Raw genomic sequence first — 17,994 nt, 5'->3', positions numbered from 1 at the left:
ATGTTCATAGTTCTTTGGAGCACCCAGAAATATTGCATTTATTCTCAGTAACATCTGACATCTAGAAGGTACAAACAGATACAGTAGTAATAACCTGAACAATGTTCCTCTTTCCATGAATGTTTATTAAGCCTTTAGTGTCAGAAGCTTCGAAACAATCTAAACAGCAACGGGTATGTAAGTTGCCTTGGTGTTAAAGAGCTGCTCCTGTGGGCCCCTAGTCCTCACGTCCCCGGGGTCCCAGCTCCTCCTCTCCCTCCGCCTCCCCCCCCCCCCCCCCCCCCCGGGCTCGAGGGCCACCCGGCCTTCCGCCTCGGGGCTCCGGCCACCAGGGGGCGCTGCGGCCCCCCTCTCCCGGGAGCGGCCGAGCCAGCCCGGTGGGTGTTTCTCTCCCTCTCGCGCTCTCTCCTCCCGGCCTCACATCCGGGTCTGGAGCGCGGCCGCCGCTGTCAGTGTTGGTGCGGGCGCGTCGGGGGCCGGGCCGGGGCGCAGTAAATGGCGGCGGAGGGAGGCGGAGCGGCGGCCACGCTCAGCTCAGATCCCCCGAAACTTTAGACTCGCAGCCTCACAACTTTCCGGGAAGTGCCGCCGCTGCGGGGGCGTGGACGGAAGGGGAAGCCGAGGCGGGAAGTCTTGTGGGGTGGGGGACGCTGCGGGGAGCCGGGGAGACTCGAACCCGCGGCGGGGGCGGTGGCGGAGTCCGCCCGTGCCTCGCGCCGCCGCGGCCCCCGCCTCCTTCCCCGCGCCCTCCCCTCGGCCACCGAGCCGGAGCCCGAGCCTCGCCGAGCCGAGCCCGGGACTGCGCGGGGCCTCGCAGGCGGCGGCGCGCCGAGCCCCGCCGGGCCCCCTCCTCGCGACCTCCGGGCCCTGTTGCTCGGGCGCCCCCAGCGCGCGTGAGGCCGGGGTTGGGGCTCCCCGCGGTTTCGCGGAGTCAGGAGGAAGCCGGGCCGCGCGCAGCCCCCGCTGTCCCGGGGTCGTGGGGCCGGGTCCCAGGTCTTGCATGCGGGGCGGGGCGGCCGTGAGCCGGAGGCGAAGATGGAGGGCTTAACGCTGAGCGATGCGGAGCAGAAATACTACTCGGATCTCTTCTCCTACTGCGACATCGAGAGCACCAAGAAGGTGGCGGCCAACGGGCGGGTGCTGGAGCTATTTCGGGCCGCGCAGCTGCCCAACGACGTGGTCCTCCAGGTAACGCCGCCGCCCTCGCCTCCGGACGCGTCCTGGGTTCTGCCGGACGCCGACCGGTAGCTTCCCGGCGGCTCCGGCCTCGGGCCGTCCGCCTCCGGGGGTGGGGGGTGGGCGCCGTTTCCAGCAGAGCCGGCTGTGGGCTTGTGCCCCCGGGCTGGGGCCGCAGGTGCTCGGGCGGCCCAGACTTGCGCCACGGTCGAGGGGGAGGGGTCGCTGTTAGAGGACAAAAGTCATGCAGGGACATGGTGGGGGTTGGGGGGGGGGCGGACGTGTGTGTATTAAATCTGAAGGGACCAAGTCCATTATCTCTCGGCTGCCCCTGAGAATGTGTTTTTCAGCATTGGAAGAGCAACTTCAGATTAAGGATCTTGGATTGTGACCATGTCTTTGAATCCTAGATCCTGGTGTGTATAACATGACTCTTCGGTTCCTGCAGAGTAGTAAAGTTACCGGTATAGGTAAATTTTTTTTTTTTTTTTTTAATTCTTGAATTAGCCAGCAGACGCCACAAAGTGGGTTGTGTAGGACTCGAAGAAGCAATTTTCTTAAGGAAGCTGAATTCTTAGGGAGATCAGAAATTTGAATTTGTAGCTAGTAGTTTGCAAGTAGATATGTATGGAAAGAACTTGTAGTTAGTGTGGCTGATGTAAACTGGACTGTTTTCGATTGCCATTCGGTAACATTCGGTGGAACTTGTGGATTCGGGTTGGGAGATAAGTATTGAGCAGCTGGAAGTCAAACGTGCGTATTTGCCTAACTCCGATCTGTAGCACTAGAGGGAGAACCAAGCAGAGTAAATTTTGAGCTTTGTCACATCTGTTTTTAAAAAAGGAGGTTTCCTAGAAATTCTTATCTAGTGTATGTAGTGAACATTGTTGTTACTCTGTTTAATGATTCATGGTTGCTAGTCTATCTAAACAGCATATTAGGAACAGGTTTTAAGCTTTCATCTTTACAGTGATCCAAGCCACTTACCCACATCTCCAAAACTTAGAGCCATATGCATGGGTATAATGTAGTATACTGCAGAGAGCACTGAATCAGGAGTTTTGAGGCCCCGGGTCTTTGACCCCATTTTCTTGTTCACTAGCAGTGGGACTTTGGGCCAGGCACTTCCACTCTTAAAGGGCAGATGTGGTCATTTAAAGAATGAGAGTCAGGCAGGTTCCTTCTAACAAAAATTCTGGAAGTATAAAAATGTCCACAGAAGTCTCTCTGTTTTAGAACTTGCCTGTGCATTAACTATGACTTAGTTGAATGAGTTCTGCCCTTTTGCATAATCTTGTATGTTTTATATTGGTTTTTTAAAAATCTTGGGAGGAGAAGTTGGGTGTCTTAAATACTAACCTGTGGGAGATTCAAAATTTTGTGCTATTGTAAAGGGACAGAGATTAAATGTTTTGGATTTCACTGGCCACAGTCTCTCTCCAGTATTCTTTGTTTTTGTTTTTGCAACCCTTTAAAAATGTAAAAATCATTCTTACCTCAAGGGCGCATGAAACCGGGCCTGTAGTTTGCTGACCCCAGCTAAGAATGGTGGTGACTGTGTGGGGTCCTTTGCTCACCTCATATGGCTTTGGAGTTAGACTTTTAGAGGTCTGGTCAGAACGTGCTCATTAATGCTTATTGCCCTTTTTCCTAGCAATTGAAAACATACTTTCAAGTTATTTAGGAACTAAAATTAAGGCAAAACTTTTCAAGTTCTAGTTCCTTTCTGTTTTTGGGGTGGGGAGGAGTTGAAATAAAATAAAAAAATTTATTACTTTTTTTTAATGGTGCCAGAAGATTTTTGGAATTTTAGCATATTATTTAGGATAGACAAATCAGTATTAATTAACCTTTGCTTGACATATGTTTAATCAAGTTATTTTTACATTTTGCTCAGTTTTGTTAACATTTGAAAATAAATTCTGGTTGCCTTTCAATATAAAGAAAGGGCTTACATAGCATAAATATTCAGAATTCAGTTACGAATTAGAAGCTTTAGTACCTCCCTGAAACAGAACTCTTAGAGTAGTATATACTAAATAGTATTTTGGGTATCTTGAAGGCAGTTTACTTAAAAATCTGCCTAAGACATAAAATGTGAGACAAAAGAGGACTATGGATTTAGGTCTCTTAAGCGTGTTTGGGATTGTCTGAAAACACAGCCGCCTGTTGCTTTCTAAGTGAGGAACATTTGAGTCAACTCGAGTGTATTGAGTCAGCTACTTAACTGGGCTAGGCATTTGCAGGACATGGAAAGAGGAGTGAGAATCTCTCAAGGACCTTGTAAACTACCCGGATACACACGTGTAACATAAAATACCATGTGAATGTGTAGGAGAGGTACGAAGGAGGTATGAACAGGAAAGTGTCTTTGACTTAATTGAGATGGGACTTTAAATTAGTGTGGAGGGAGGGCAGTGGGATGGAGGACTTCCCGACAGAAAACATGACAGAAGGTAGAAAGTGTAGGAGCCTTTTCAAGGAGTAGCAGATAGGTTTTGCTGAAGCTGGAGTGTGTCTTAGGGATAATGGAACATAGAATTAGAAAGAGACCATATTATATTAAGAAAAACCCTAAAGAACACGCAGAAGATTTCATATTTCAGTAGGCAGTGGAAACTTGTTGGTTTTGACCTAGAGTGAGGAAAGGTAGAGTTAGCGGAAGGAGGCTCGTGCAGTGGTCTCCAATGGTTGCAGGGTAATGGGCATCCAGACCCAGGTGACAGCTGTAGAATAGGAAACAGATCTGGATGAACAGGTCTGAGTTACTGAAGGACTGCTGGGTAGACACTCTGTGAGGTGCTTTGTTGAATAGTGTTTAATTGAGGCCAGATTATCAAGGCTGGGTGGAGAGCTTTGAACTAATTGTAAAGGTAACAGGGAGGTGTAGTTTAAGAGAAGTGACTCATAAAAGGTGTGCTGTACAGGACCTTCAGGAGATCAGTGCAACTGGAGTTAGAGGGAAGAAGCTGGAGATGAATTTGGGGATCCATTCTCTGTTGCATTTATGAAGTGGTGAGGAACTGGGTCATGGTGCTCAAATGCAGGAGTTGGGGACATTGTGGGGAGGATGATTTTGTCTCCCCGGAGGCATTTGGCACTGTCTGGAGACCTTTTTGATTGTCATAACTTGCAGGGAGGGAAGCAGTTCTACTCGCGTCTAGGGAGAGAGGCCAGTGATGCTGCTAGACATCCTACAGTGCAAGGAGAACCCCCACAGCAAAGGTGTATCTGGGCCCAGATGTCCGACGCCAGTGGTCCTGAGATTGAGAAATCCTCGCCTGGACTCTGGTGGTAACAGTGAGACCGAAAATGAGGCTAGAAATTAGGTAGGCTTGATGGCCTGGGTGATGCTTAGAGGGAAGAATAGAGCAAGGATTGGACTCTGTTGGACACCACTCACCACTTAGAAAAGGGGCAGAAAGAGAGCCTGATTTTAAAAAAGATTCTGGCGACTTTGATTTCCCGCATTTTGAGGTGGTGGTGGAAGTCTCTAGGAGATAGTTGGAAACTCATGGACATTTGTCCACACCGAGTACTTGTTCTTACAGTGAAATTTAGGTTTTTGGGCATCTTCCTCTGCCTTTCTCACCCAAGTATCTCAGGGTTAGGGGACGGACAGCTGCTTACACTGTGAGCATGCATGTACACATCAGGGCTTTGATTAATGTAGTAGTTTTCAGCATTTGTTAATAAAAATCATGAGAAAGCTGAGTCATCTGGGGGAATGAGGATAGAGAACAAAGAACAGAGGGCTGAGGACTGAAGGAGGAAGGAGCTGGCATTTATTGAGTGCGTGTTATGTGCCTTTTACTGAGCAAGTCATTTTCATGCAAGAACTCATTTGATCCTTACAAGAACCAGTGAAGTGGGTATTATTTTTTATTTATTAACAGGAATGTGATAGCCAGAGAAGTTAAATAATTTGTTAGTAAATAAAGCATCTCTCCTTTACCATTATTCCTTGCTACCTTTCAGCTTTTCCCTTTCACTGTTCATGTGATTGGTTTGCCCATAGTTCTTCTGAAGAGCAGAGATTTAAGATTGTTTGATTTTGAGTTATGTATGGATTTCCTCTTTGCATAGTGAATAGTTTTATGTATGATGCTGTCTTGAGACACAGCCACTTAAGAGAAATAGGAAGAAGATCTTGTAGTTGGTATCCTGTGCATACAGAGATACAATTTACATTACAACTGTCAGACAGACATTTTGAAGTATATTCATTACACTGATTTTGGAATAGTAGAGTAAGACTGGTGCTGAGTGTGAAGGTTTGTTTTGGAGACAGTGTGTCAATAGACAAAGTGAATGAACTAAAGCTTTATAGAATTGTGCTCCACAGCAGAGAGGAACAGGACTGGGCGGAGAAAAATTTGGTTCATAGAATTTAATCATGAGGAATTTTGCCCTTTGCTAAGCAAAGAATAAATATTTATTGACTTAAAAATCAGAAATAATTTATTTTTTTAAGATTATGGAAGGTATGCTACTACATTAATGAGTATGTTTTCTTAGCTTTTACTTAAAGCCTCCATTTGGGGAAATATTTTAAAACTTCATATAGACTTTGAGTGCATAATAGCTTGATAAAAGATTCTAGTACTAACAGTTCTTTCGTTGAAGGTTATAACCAATGTACACCTATTCATGAAGCTCAAGAAATCTTTAAGGTCATTTATGTTGAACAACGTCTTGGTAGAATATTTGAGTAACACATTAATGGGTGAAAAATGACAACAGTGAAATAGAAACCATTTTGTCTTTCTAATTTTGTTCAATTATAAGATCTACTCATTAGTGATAATATTAAAATAGGGAAGCAGCGCTTCATTTGTTCATTGAAAGTTATAAATGTAATACAAGTAAATGTCAGGCTTGTTATTTTGAGGTAGTGATTTCTTATTTGTAATTTCTGAATCACTAAAATAATTATAACAAACTACAAAAATAATCTTGCCTTTAATCAGATACTTTCTGTACATGATTGAAAAACACCATACTGTTTGTGAGAGAAGTCCTACTTAATGGCTTTTTGTAGTGTCTTATTTACTTTTTAAATTTCTTTTTCCTAGGGCGCCTGGGTGGCTCAGTGGGTTAAGCCGCTGCCTTCAGCTCAGGTCATGATCTCAGGGTCCTGGGATCGAGGCCCACATCGGGCTCTCTGCTCAGCAGGGAGCCTGCTTCCCTCTCTCTCTCTCTCTCTCTCTGCCTGCCTCTCCGTCTACTTGTGATCTCTCTCTGTCAAATAAATAAATAAAATCTTTAAATTTCTTTTTCCTATATCATATCATGCTAGTTTTAGTCTTTTAAATTAATAGTCCAGAGTTAGAGTCTTGGTATTTGGGGAACTCATGCTTAGGATTTTGATGGAGCTGTAAGAGAGAGGCTGGTAATAAGGAGCACTAAACATGGGAGGCAAATTCTGGTCCTGTCTTTAGCTAGCCTTGTGACCTTGAACAGATCACTTAATGTCTTGGATTTTTCTTCTCACAGCCAGAAGTGATTGGATTGGGTTTTTCAAAGGTGTTATAGTGTCAAAATGGCCCTTCTAGCCAGCCACACCTTTAAGAACAGAACACAGTCTTGAAATTAGTTGCTCCATGGTTTTAACACATTGATTTGTTACATTCTTTTGAAGAAAATCTCAGCCTGGAATGCTAAAGTGACTATATGTGTATATATACATGTGTGTATATACACAGGTGCATACACACACGCACATGAGCAGGAACTAATTAAATGGTTGTAAGGTCCATGGTTCCTAAATCTTCAGCTATTTGGCCAGTGAAAATTTGAAATGGGTGATAAGACTTGACATTTCTCCTTTTCCTTCATATATGTTTCATCTTCTATAGCCTTTCCTATGATAGGTGTATCTTCATTCATCTTTTCCCTCCTTTACTTCTATATAAAGAATCCATGTCTGGTGGGTTGTGTATATAGGCATGACATAAAAATCAGGACATAATAACTTTGGCTCAGAAATCTTTTTTAAGTTCATACCATACACTAAGTTTCATTGAGATTTAGTAAATTATAAGACTTAGGTCTTAAAAAATACTATATATATTTTAAGATTTTATTTATTTATTTGAGAGGACAAGACAGAGAACACAAGGTGGGGTTGGAGGGACAGAAGGAGAGGCAGAAACAGACTCCCCACTGCACAGGGAGCCCTAGGTGGGGTCCAGTCTTTGGACTCCAGGATCATGATCTGAGCCGAAGGCGTACATTTAACTGACTGAGCCACCCAGGCATTCCCCGAAAATATTGTATCTTTATTTCAAGAACGGACTTCTTGTTGAATTTGAGTCTACCTTGTTAAATGATGAAGCCATTTATTAGATTATGTATCTTCTAATGTTTTTGGATTGCAGTTTCCTTTGAATTTCTGGTGCACATACTAGACATCTGCTTAGAAAACACAGTTCACAAAATTGTGCCTATAATCGGAGGTTGCTAGCCTTCCTCCAGTTTAGTTAAGCACATCCCATGAACCTCTATATTAAAGTTTTGAAGAAGAGCGGACCTGTGAAGTGCTAAATGTAACATCTTTCTTAAGTCAGTTTTGTATATTTTCATGACTACTTCTTGATGGCCACTATTTAATATACACCTGTATGTGTGTGTATATATATGTGTGTATGTGTATTTTTATTCAGGGGTGGGTGTCTATAGCAGTGGTAAAAACTCAGAAATCTTTCCTGCCTTCATGGATTATGTTAATGTTAACATTAATGTTGATGTTAAATGAACTGTATATGGTTAATATAAATCATTGCACACTCTAGGGACCTACTTAGTTGTAAGGGAAGGTTCCTCTGAGGAGACATGGACAGAGATAAGGGAGAGAGAATGAGATGTTTCACAGAGAGGGAAAGCATGTGAAAGGCCTGAAGCTTGAAGGGCTTAATGTGCCTGGGGAAATGAGAAGCTGGAGCACCTTGATGGGGGTGCATGGACATGGTAGGGACCACATACCGCAGGGCCTTGTACACAGCAATGAGGAGTTTGGGTATTAAATTATGAAGAGTTTTTAGTAAGAGAGTAGCATCATCTGAATTACGTTTTTTTAAAGATTACCCTGCTGTGTAGAGAAGAGAATACGGGACAAACAGATTGGCAGTGGATATGCAGTAATTCAGATAGGAGATGATGATGTCTTAGATTAGTGAAGTGGCAATGGGATTGAGAGGAGAAGACATATTTGAGATTTCTTGAGGCAGCAAAACTAGGAGGACATGATAATGGATTGGGTATGGAGCATAAGGGAGAGAAGGGAGAACTCAAGAGATACTGCTGGAAGTCACCATTATCGTATGGATAGAAGAGAGGTTTTTTTGTTTTGTTTTGTTTTTTGGTGGAGAGGTAATGGTAAATTCAGAAGTTTTTTTGTTTCTTTTGGTCATAGGTTCTCAGAATCCTTTAAGATTGTCGGGTAGGCCTCTACCAGAGAGGATCAAAGATACTTGGCTTGGAGATGTCAGTTTCAAGATTACCAATGTATTATTAGTGATACTTCAAAGCCATGAAAATAGATGAAATCAGGGAGGACAAGAAGCAAGAGACTATAGAGAGGAAAGAAGGATTGACTAGAAATAGAACCCTGAGGAGTGCAGCACATTTCTAAGTTGGGGAAACTGTAAAGCCTCTAGGAAGGAGGCCAAGAAGGACACAGTGGTTGTAGGGAAATTAGGGATGTATATTGGATTATGTCATGGATCCTAAGTAATGTGAGTATTTCAAGAAAAGAATAGTTAACTGTATTGAGTTTGGCCCAGAGGTTGAGAAGATGTGGGCAGAAATATGGCTGTTGGTTTGGCAGTCTAAAGGTTATCAGTAACTTTGATGAGCCAGTTTCATCAACTGGTAGAGGTGAAGCCAGATTAGAGTGACTTGAGGGAAACCGGATGGCCCAGGAATTAGGGATAGGGCGTGTAGATAGCTTTTTAAAGAAGTTTGCAGATGGAAGAAAATAGACAAGGGGTAGAAGCTGGAGGTATATGAGGATATAAAGGAATTCTCTTTTTGTTACTTTTTTGAGTATTAAAAATACTGCAGCATGATTTCAGTTAAGATTAACAAGGGAAGAAAGGAAGATGAGGAGAGAGAGTATTGAAAAAGCAGGATTGTTCAGAATCCTGGCTATACAGGATGGTCTTAACAGAAGAGGGATTCCCTTCCTCAATTTTGAAAGGAGAGAAGGAGGAAGAGCATGGATATAGAACCAAGTAAGTACATAGGTTCAGTAGAGGAAAATTAGGACAGTCTAGCTTCACAGTTTCTACTTTTTTTTACAAACTCAGACAAGATTAACAGTTTAGTAGTGGGAACAGTCTGAATATGAAAATAACAGAAAATCTATTTACAGTAGCATCAAAAAGAATAAATATTTAGGAACAAATTTAACAAAAGATGAGGCACCTGGATGGCTCAGTTGGTAGAGCATCCAGCTCTTGATCTCGGGGTTGTAAGTTCAAGCCCCACAATGAATATAGAGATTACTTAAAAATAAAATCTCTTTTAAAAAAGCACCAAAATTTTTATACTACGGACATTACTAAGAGATACTGAAGATTTAAATAAATAAGAAGGGGTGCCTGGGTGGCACTGTTGGTTAAGTGTCCGGCTTATGGTTTCAACACAGTTCCCAATCTCAGGCCTGGGAGATGAAGCCCCACATTGTGCTCGATGCTGATTGCAGAGTGTGTTTGAGAGTATCTCTCCCTCTCCCTCTGCCCTCCTGCTCTTGCTTACTCTCTCTCAAATAAATAAAATCTGTAAATAAATAAATGGGGACACAGTCTGTGTTCATAGTTTGGAAGATTGATATTGTTAAGATGGCAGTTGTCCCTGAACTTAACTGTAGATACAGTAGAATCCCTATTAAAATCCTACTAGGTATTTTTGTAGAAGTTGTAAAGCAGAACCTAAAATTTATAAGGAAATACAAAGGACCCAGAGTAGCCGAAACAGTTTTGAAAACAAATAAAATAGGAGATTTGCCCTACCTAATTTTAAAATTTACTATAATATACGGTAATCAAGACAGTGTGGTTGGAATAAGACTAATAAGCATGAGGGACACCTGGGTGGCTCAGTCAGTTAAGTGTCTGCCTTTGGCTCTGGTCATGATCCCAGGGTCCTGGGATCCAGTCCTGCACCTGGCTCCTTGTTCAGTGGGGAGCCAGCCTCTCCCTCTGCCTGCCTCTCTCTCTCTCCCTCTGTCTGAAAAAGAAATAAAAATATTTTTTTTAAAATGAAATTGTTGCTCATCAGAAAAAAAAAATTTTAAAAAAGACTAAGCACAAAAATTAATAGAACAGAAATTAGAATCCAGAAATGAACCCTTATTTATGATTACCTGGTTATTTAAAAAGTGCCAGGAAAGTTTAATGAGGGAAGTATAGTCTTTTCAACAAATGGTGCTCAGACAATTAGATATCTTTATGTTTTAAAAAAATGGACTTGGACATATTGTTGTATATACTTCACACCATACACAAAAATTTTCTCAAAATAGATCATAGACTTAATTATAAAATCTAAAACTGTAAATTCTAGGATACATTAGAGAAAATCTTTATGACCCTGTGTTAGGCAGAGTTCTTAGATGACACCAAAAGCATGAATCATAAAAGAAAATACTGACAAATTAGACTTCATTAAAATGTTTAAAAACTTTAGCACCTCAGAGATTACTTAAGAAAGTAAAAAGACAAGCCACAGATGGGCAGAAAGTAGTTGCATATTACAAACACTGTAAAGGTCTTTAATCTAGAATATATATATAAAGAAATTTTACAACCCATAATAAAAGGAAAAAACCAATAAAAATGAGCAAAAGATTTTAATGGATATTTCACCAAAGGAGACAGTGTAAATGGCCAATAAGCATATGAAAAGGTGTTCAACATCATTAGTCATTAAGGAAATTCAGATTAAACCACAATGATGTTATCACACCCACCAGAATGACTATAATTAAAAAGACTGACATTACATGGTATTGTGGAGAAACTGGAACCCTTCTGCACTGCTCTTGGAGATGTAAAAGGTATAGCCATTTTGGAAAACAGTTTGGCTGTTTCTTAAAAAGTTACACGTAAACTTATCATATGAATTAGCAGTTCCACTCAAAGGGATCTACCCAAAAGAAATGAAAATGTCTACAAATGAAGAATTGTAAATGTCTGTTAGCAGCCTTATTCACAGCAGTCAAAAATTGGAAAGCAGTCTAGCTGCCCATCAAATGTGAATGGGTAAACAAAACATGGTATCTCCATACAGTGAAACATGATTTTGTAAAAAAAAAAAGGAACAAATTACAAAATACTACAGCAAAGATTGATGTAAAAAACATGGTAAGTGATAGAAGCCAGATACAAAAGAGTATGTGCCTATACAGAATAGTGGTTACCTAAGGCCAGGGTAGGAGTGGAAACACTGGAGGAAAACATTTGGGGTGATGGTAAAGTTCTGACATTGGATTGTGATGATGATGCACGACTCCATGAATTTTCTTAAAATTCTGTGAATCATGCACTTACCCATGGTTAGATTTTATGGTATATAAAGTATACCTCAAAACTGTAAATTTTTTTGAAAACAGTTTTGCAGGGTGAGGGAATGTATGAAGTAGTCACCGTGGAGGATGTGAAGGTAGGATGAGAATAAAGGACCGTCTACTATCTGCAAAATACAGTTCTAATTCCAAAACCTCAGTATCAGCACCAGTACTGGAATAATAATTCTGGCTTACATTTATTCACTGTTTTCTGTGTGCTGGCTCTGCCTGTCTTATATGTACTGGATTTTTTACTTTGTACATTATTTAATAGGTTTAGAAGGAGCTGAAAAAGTTGTGACTTAGAATGAATTAAGACCAGTTTCACATGATGTGATGAGAACTGGGTGTTAAATGCAACTGATGAATTATTGAACAGTACATCTGAAACTAATGATATACTGTATTTTGGCTAATTGAATTTAAGTTAAAAGCAGTTTCTGTTGGCTATGAGTGGTATGCTGAATTTATAGACACTTAATTCAGATATCCTAATTTTTTGGAAAATCGCAGGAACATAATGCTCAAAAATAATCTGAGTTTGAGATAATCGTACTTTCTAAGTAGTAATTTAATCAAACAGTAGTTTTAATCTACAGGAAACACTACTTCCGGTTGTCTTCTATTAAAATAATCACTGTTGGGACTCTTGGTCTCCACTCAGGCCATAATCTCAGTGTCCTGGGATGGAGTCCTGACTCGGTCTGGAGCTCAGTGCCGACTCTGGTTAAGATTTTCTCTTCTTTTCCCACTGCCCCTCTTAGTCCCCTCCCTGCACGTGTGCACATGCACGTTCTCTTCCTGTTTCTCTCTCTTTCTTTTTAAGATTTTATTTATTTCGGAGAGAGAGAGTGAGTGAGAGCACAAGCCAGGGGAGAGACAGAGGGAGAAGCAGACTCCCTGCTGAGCAGGGGGCTCTATCCCAGGACTCTGGGATCATGACCCAAGCCAAATGCAGATGCACAACCAACTGAGCCACCCAGGCGTCCCCCTTTCGCTCGCTCGCTCGCTCGCTCTCAAATTAATCAATCTTAAAAAAAAATAATCACTGTCAGTCTCATTCAGTGTCATGAATCTTTTTGTAGGCTAAAATCTTTTTTTTTTTTTTTTTTAAGACTTTATTTGTCGAAGAGAGCGAGAGAGCAACAGTGAGAGCACAGGCAGGGGGAACGTTTGGCAGAGGGAGAAGCAGGCTCCCCGCTGAGCAAGAAGCTTGATGCGAAACTCAATCCAGCACCCTGGGGGATCATGACCTGAGCAGATGCTTAAGAGACTGAGCACCCAGGTGTTCCATTGGCTAAAAGCTTTTAATGTTACTTTGAAGTGCTGATTTGGTGTTTTTGTGTTTCTGAATTTTTGTATCCAGGCTGAGTTTGCATAAGTAGATATGAGACCCAATCCTCACAATCATATGATATACTGTGTTGGATGAAAAATAACTAAAAATACTGTCCTCAGAGTGATTATTGCTTCTTGTCCATGGATAATTATGTCAAATGTTGTATGTGGAGATAGATATCTCTATATCCTTGAAAAGAGAAATTGTTGGCCAGAAACTAAGTATTACTGATTTTTCTTCATGTCTCATTTATGACTAGAAGGATCAGAGGTTTGTTTAAACTCAAGTGTTAATTGATACTGTATTTTTTAATAGTTGATTTAGAAGAGTTCATATTTGGAGCACCTGGGTGGCTCAGTTGGTTAAGCATCTGGTTCTTAATTTCAGCTCAGGTCATGATCCCAGGCTTGTAGGATAGAGCCCCCCCTTCAGGCTCTGCTGGGCTTGGAGCCTGCTTAAGATTCTCCCTCTCTGGGGCGCCTGGGTGGCTCAGTGGGTTAAAGCCTCTGCCTTCGGCTCAGGTCATGGTCTCAGGGTCCTGGGATCGAGCCCCACATCGGGCTCACTGCACAACGGGGAGCCTGCTTCCCCCTCTCTCTCTGCCTGCCTCTCTGCCTACTTGTGATCTCTGTCAAATAAATAAATAAATCTTTAAAAAAAAATACAAATTAAAAAAAGATTCTCCCTCTCCTTCTGTCTGCCCCCTCTTCTTTTCTCGCTCCCTGTCTTTAAAAAAAAAAAAAGAATTTGTATTTTTTAGGGCACTTAATTGTATTTCATAGAAAAATATTTAATTGTAACACCCTTACAATATTCTATGTCAACAAGTATTGAGTACAGTATAGTCAAAATAGGAATGTGACAATTCTAGATTTGAATCTCTGCTTGGTACTTATTAACTCTCTTACCCTGAACAAGTAACTTAACCTCTCTTGAAGACTCCCATTTCCTCATTTGTAGACTGAGGATAATACCAGATAATATCAGACGTTTTCGTAATACCAAAGTGAAGTGTAAACATGCAGCAAAGTACCTGATTCTAAGAGGGTGATCAAATAAGTTTCATTCAGACAAGCTCTGCTTTATGAGAATACTCAAAATTTATAGGATCTTGGCTTTATTTTTTTTTTAAAGATTTTTTATTTATTTATTTGACAGAGAGAGATCACAAGCAGGCAGAGAGGGAGGAGGAAGCAGGTTCTCTGCTGAGCAGAGAGCCCGATGCGGGGCTCGATCCCAGGACCCTGAGATCATGACCTGAGCCGAAGGCAGCGGCCCAACCCGCTGAGCCACCCAGGCGCCCCAGGATCTTGGCTTTAATAGCAGAAATCTCTCCATATTTCTTCTAAGCCTAGATTTATATCTTTTATTATTTTTGTTGCATGAAGTTAATAATAACTGCCCCAATCCTTTGATCCTATCAGTAATGCCATTTGTTTCACTGTTTTACTATGGAATTAGAGGATTTGTCCTTTTGAAATGCAGTATACCACCAAAAGACGATAATAAAGGATGATTTTAAGGTTTATGTAGCTTACAGAATGGTGATAACCATTAACAGAAATAAAGAAGTGAGGAGGATTCTATAGTTTTGTGGGGAGACATTGTGCTGAATTTTGGATGTGCTCAGTGAGATGCCATGCTCAGTCCATCTGTGTTAGCAAGATTCCGTAGGGATTTCAAAGCTTGAGAGTAAGTAACAGCTGGGTAGCCTTAAAGCTTGTGCAGACTTGATGGTGGTTTCTGAATGAGGCCATTCACTAACAATGAAGATTGCAGACTTCATTATATTTGAAATGTTCTTTCACGGTCAGTGGTAAATTGCAGTGTTGTCATAGAGATTTAGGTATTTTCACTTAAGACCTCAGAGTTTTTTTGAAATATTCTTGAGACCATGAGCAAGGCAAGGTGGATGTGGAAGTATAACACTTCCCTGAAATTAGTATAGCCTCCAAAAAGTTGAACCTTGGATGCTAAACCCAGAATCATTTGCATGTTTAATTTACTTTTTTTTTTTTTTAAAGATTTTATTTATTTATTTGACAGACATCACAAGCAGGCAGAGAGGCAGGCAGAGAGAGAGGAGGAAGCAGGCTCCCTGCTGAGCAGAGAGCCCGATGCGGGGCTTGATCCCAGGACTCTGAGATCATGACCTGAGCCAAAGGCAGCGGCTTAACCCACTGAGCCACCCAGGCGCCCCTGCATGTTTAATTTAAAGGGTTTGCTAGCTATTTGCAGGCAGTCCCCACAGTCATCCATACATAGTGTGATTGCATCTTAGCTGAGGAGTGACTCTTTGAGCTAGAATAGTCAAGCCTACGAGTTGCCATCAGCATCTCATTGCAGCTTTGTGGTTCTTGTTTAACACAAGATCTCATTTAATCCTTATAATAAGCCTGCCAGGTATTGTTATTCCCATTTCATTAATAAGAAAATGTATGATTTTATGATTCTCTAGAATTAATGAATTCTTAAAGATTTGTGAACAAATTCCTTGAAGGTCAATAACCCTATAGCTGTAGTATTGCTATACGATTTTATTTAGAGGATGGTACTATTGAATCCTGTTCACTGAATATTCAAAATACATATTTTTCCTATTTAATATTCTATAATAACATTATTCATTAATTCAGGAATCACTATTAAACACCAGTGTATGCATCCAGGGCACTGAGTGTTTAGAGCTGAGTGAAAGAGACCTGGCTCCTGCCCTTCTGATAAACTTAAATCTTTTCTCCTAAGCTCCAACACTCCAGCAGGGTAATTGTTCCTGTTGAGTTCATGATTGTATCCCAGACACATTTTTGGGTAAATATTTGTTGAATGAATATTTATTGAATGAGCAAGCATAAATTTATCTTTTTTTTTTTCAGAAGCATTTTTGCTTATCACTAACTTTAATAGTGTAATAATAATAAAATAATAACAATATAACACATACTGTTGTGTAGTGCCAACTATATGCCAGCTACTGTTTTGCCCCCTTTACTAGTATTAATTCATTTAATTCTCAATGTGGATACAGTTTATAATCCCTGTTTTTAAAATGAAGACACGGAAAGGGTAAGTAACTTCTCCAAGATCACACAGCTAGTAAATGGTAGTTAAGATTTAAGTAGTCCTGTTTGTAAGAACTATGTTCTACTTTCTAAGTTTTATATGATTAATACTTATTATCCCACTTCCATGTTCATGTCTTTGATTTCTAACATATCTAAAATACTCTAAATCCCCACATTTCTTCTTTGAAATTATTTGACTTTTACAGACCATGTTGAGAGGCCCATATGTGCTTGCAGTCTGCCCCTAGTAGTGTGAGTCCATTCAGAATCTAACAGCTGGGGGCGCCTGGGTGGCTCAGTGGGTTAAGCCTCTGCCTTCGGCTCAGGTCATGATCTCAGGGTCTTGGGATCGAGTCCCGCATCGGGCTCTCTGCTCGGCAGGGAGCCTGCTTCCCTCTCTCTGTCTCTCTGCCTGCCTTTCTGTCTACTTGTGATCTCTCTCTGTTAAATAAATAAATAAAATATTAAAAAAAAAAAAAGAATCTAACAGCTGCAAGTCCTCTTTGCCTATGTCTTTCAGGCAGATGTCTTCAAATATTTTGCAAATAAAACTTAAAAATAGGTTCTTATGCTACATTTATTTAGATAACTGATTATTTTTAGTAGTCTGCTAAGTTTACTAATAATTTTATTAAAATAAAGGGATACGGGATGCCTGGGTGGCTCAGTCAGTTAAGAGTCTGTCTTCGGCTCAGGTCAGATCCTAGGGTCCTGGGATCGAGTTCTGCATCAGGTTCCTTGATCATCGGGGAGCCTGCTTCTCCTTCTGCCTGCCTACTATTCCCTCTGCTTGTGCTCTCTTTCTCCCGTCTCAAATAAATAAAAATTTTTTTAAAAATAAAGGGATACAACTCAAAACGATTTTTATGTAAAACATTTATATAAAAACAAAGAACATCGTAATAGATTGTTTTATTTGCTAAAGCAAAGTTAGTCAAGATCTCCTCTAGGAAATCTGGGTAACATTCATTCATCTGACTTTTTTGAGGTCCTGCTTATTAGCTCCAGAGGACTGAAACTTGGGAGAAAGTTTATGAAAACATGGTTTGGATCTCCTTAAAACAGAGGCAGTGGCTTATGCCATAGATATGTAAAAGATCAGCTAGGATGACTTTGTAGAGTACAAGAAAGGTAGTGAGGAAGCCTGAGGTAGCTGCTTAGGGTTTTGGAGGGAAATGAGCGGAGAAGCAAGGAAATAAAAGAGTGTGTCATGGAAAAGAGTAGTCTGTCACATGCTACAAAACTCAGTATTGTGTTTCACGGAGGTATAAGAGTGAGAGATTACTTGCTGACAAGTTTGTATATTACTTTCAAAACTATTTTTTGATTTAGACTCTTGGTTAACGCTGACTGGATTTTTCTTGTACATCCTCCACATTGTTACTGAGATTTTATTTATTCTTCCTTGGTATCCAGAACAAATCCTTCTCATGATGAGTTCATTTCTATATTGAGATAATATGCAAACTAACTCATTTTTTTTAAAAGATGTATTTGTTTATTTACTTATTTGACAGAAAGATAGAGAGCACAAGTAGGCAGTGCGGCAGGCAGAGGGAGCAGGCTCTCTGTGGAGCAGGGAGCCTGATGCAGGACCCGATCCCAGGACTCTGAGAGCATGACCTGAGCCGAAGGCAGCCACTTAACCGACTGAACCACCCAGGTGCCCCAAACTAACTCATCTTTTAAAGTCCTTTGGTTTCCTTTATAATCTTTATCCCAAACATAATACTTATCTAAGTAATCTGAGTCATCAAGAAATCTCTGTAATGTTCTGTTGTTTTCCATGGAACTAGAGACATATTTGCAATAATAATTCAGAAACTTTATAATATACTACTGCT

At 40.9% G+C, this 17,994-nt stretch overlaps 1 protein-coding gene across 5 annotated transcripts in view; it reads left to right on the top strand.

Annotated features, from left to right (window-relative positions):
- Positions 1–499: 499 nt before the first annotated feature.
- REPS1 (RALBP1 associated Eps domain containing 1) overlaps positions 500–17,994 on the top strand; it is an 85,004-nt gene continuing 67,509 nt past the window's right edge. For all 5 annotated transcript variants that reach the window (XM_047733660.1, XM_047733663.1, XM_047733661.1 and 2 more), the window contains exon 1: positions 500–1,188. In XM_047733660.1, coding sequence (XP_047589616.1) covers positions 1,036–1,188 — 153 coding nt within the window. In that variant the 5' untranslated portion in view covers positions 500–1,035. The remainder of the gene's footprint in view (positions 1,189–17,994) is intronic.

This window comes from Lutra lutra, chromosome 6, assembly GCF_902655055.1.
Source record: "Lutra lutra chromosome 6, mLutLut1.2, whole genome shotgun sequence".
NCBI lineage: Eukaryota > Metazoa > Chordata > Mammalia > Carnivora > Mustelidae > Lutra > Lutra lutra.
The sequence above is the reverse complement of the archived record's forward strand: the minus strand, read 5'-3'. Positions and strand labels throughout refer to the sequence as shown.